The 1,216-nt window shown below is 34.2% G+C and overlaps 1 protein-coding gene across 1 annotated transcript in view; it reads right to left on the bottom strand.

Annotated features, from left to right (window-relative positions):
* The window catches only part of NBAS (NBAS subunit of NRZ tethering complex), a 302,133-nt gene that overhangs the window by 173,095 nt on the left and 127,822 nt on the right, over positions 1–1,216 (bottom strand). The window contains exons 24-25 of the mRNA XM_019656632.1: positions 600–785; positions 73–246 (exon numbers count right to left, since the gene is read on the bottom strand). Coding sequence (XP_019512177.1) covers positions 73–246; positions 600–785 — 360 coding nt within the window. The remainder of the gene's footprint in view (positions 1–72; positions 247–599; positions 786–1,216) is intronic.

The following is a 1,216-nucleotide window of genomic DNA, read 5'->3' as shown; positions in this document are numbered from 1 at the left end:
ATTGATAAATACAACCTAATTCTGTAAGAGAAAAAGTGCAGAGATTTTTAAGATGTTAGCATTTCTACTTACATCTGGTTTGGAATGCTGAAATATCTTCAGTGGAAGTTTCAAGTCCCCTTTGGCTAAAGTTACTAAATATTCTTTTAATAGCTCATTAGCCACACCAGGAGACTGTTTCTCACAACGATGAAGAAAGGGAACCATCCATTGGTAGGCACTTGTCACATACTTGTCCTCAGAACACTGAAAACATAATTAACCAAAACAAACACAGGTTAAATCAAATACCCAGTTATAACGGACAACAAGTTCTGAAATTCACAGATAATCACACTGAGGTCAACAGTCAAAGTTCAACACTTCCGAAAACAGACATAGGTGTGAATAAAGGGCAAGCAAGGTACAAAAACAGCCCAAATAGTTTGGGGTGCCTTCAGTAATTTATTCATAAAATTTAATTAAAAAAAAAAAGTCAAGAAACCTTCCTTTATTTACCAAGTTCTCAGGTTTGGAGGACATTTCATCTTTGGCTTTGAGACATACATTAATCAAAGTACATAGGGAATGTTTAAAAAGAAATTTAAAATAAAACCTACACTATTCATCAGTAATCTTAGTTTTTCAATGTCTTTCATCTGCTGGAGTTCTTTCAAGGTTAGGGTTAAATCACACCCGGCTTCATAAACCAGTGCTTCCAGAGTAACCAAATCATCACACAGAATCAGCAAACCAGGGATATTTCGCTCCATTCCAAGTCGAATAAGTGACAATGCACAGTCAACCTAAAATGGAAAAGCAACAGTAAGTCTCAACAATAAGTCTTTCCCATCTATCCTCCTGCATAGAACCTAATCTTGCAATCAATTTATATAAAATCACATTAACAGTAACATGCATTTTTTTATTTAATACAAAACTTATTTATCAAATCTGTCAGCATCAAATTGTTTAAAAAAAAACACAATCAGCAAGAAATTCAGAAGGTAAAGATAATAAGGGAAAAACAATCATCTTAACTTGGTTGAGCCTTATAGTCTACAGAGCAGTTGTACACATATTTCTCTATTTAATTTGACAACATTACCAGGCAGGAAAACCAACATAGCTCGTTAATGACAATGCCAAGGTAATCCTATTTTCACTATAATATTCTGCTCCAAAAACAATGTTTGCTTTTGTGTTCCTCTTCAGTACCTATCCTTCTGCAATGCCT

This window comes from Hipposideros armiger, unplaced genomic scaffold, assembly GCF_001890085.2.
Source record: "Hipposideros armiger isolate ML-2016 unplaced genomic scaffold, ASM189008v1 scaffold_0, whole genome shotgun sequence".
NCBI classification, from domain to species: domain Eukaryota; kingdom Metazoa; phylum Chordata; class Mammalia; order Chiroptera; family Hipposideridae; genus Hipposideros; species Hipposideros armiger.
The sequence above is the reverse complement of the archived record's forward strand: the minus strand, read 5'-3'. Positions and strand labels throughout refer to the sequence as shown.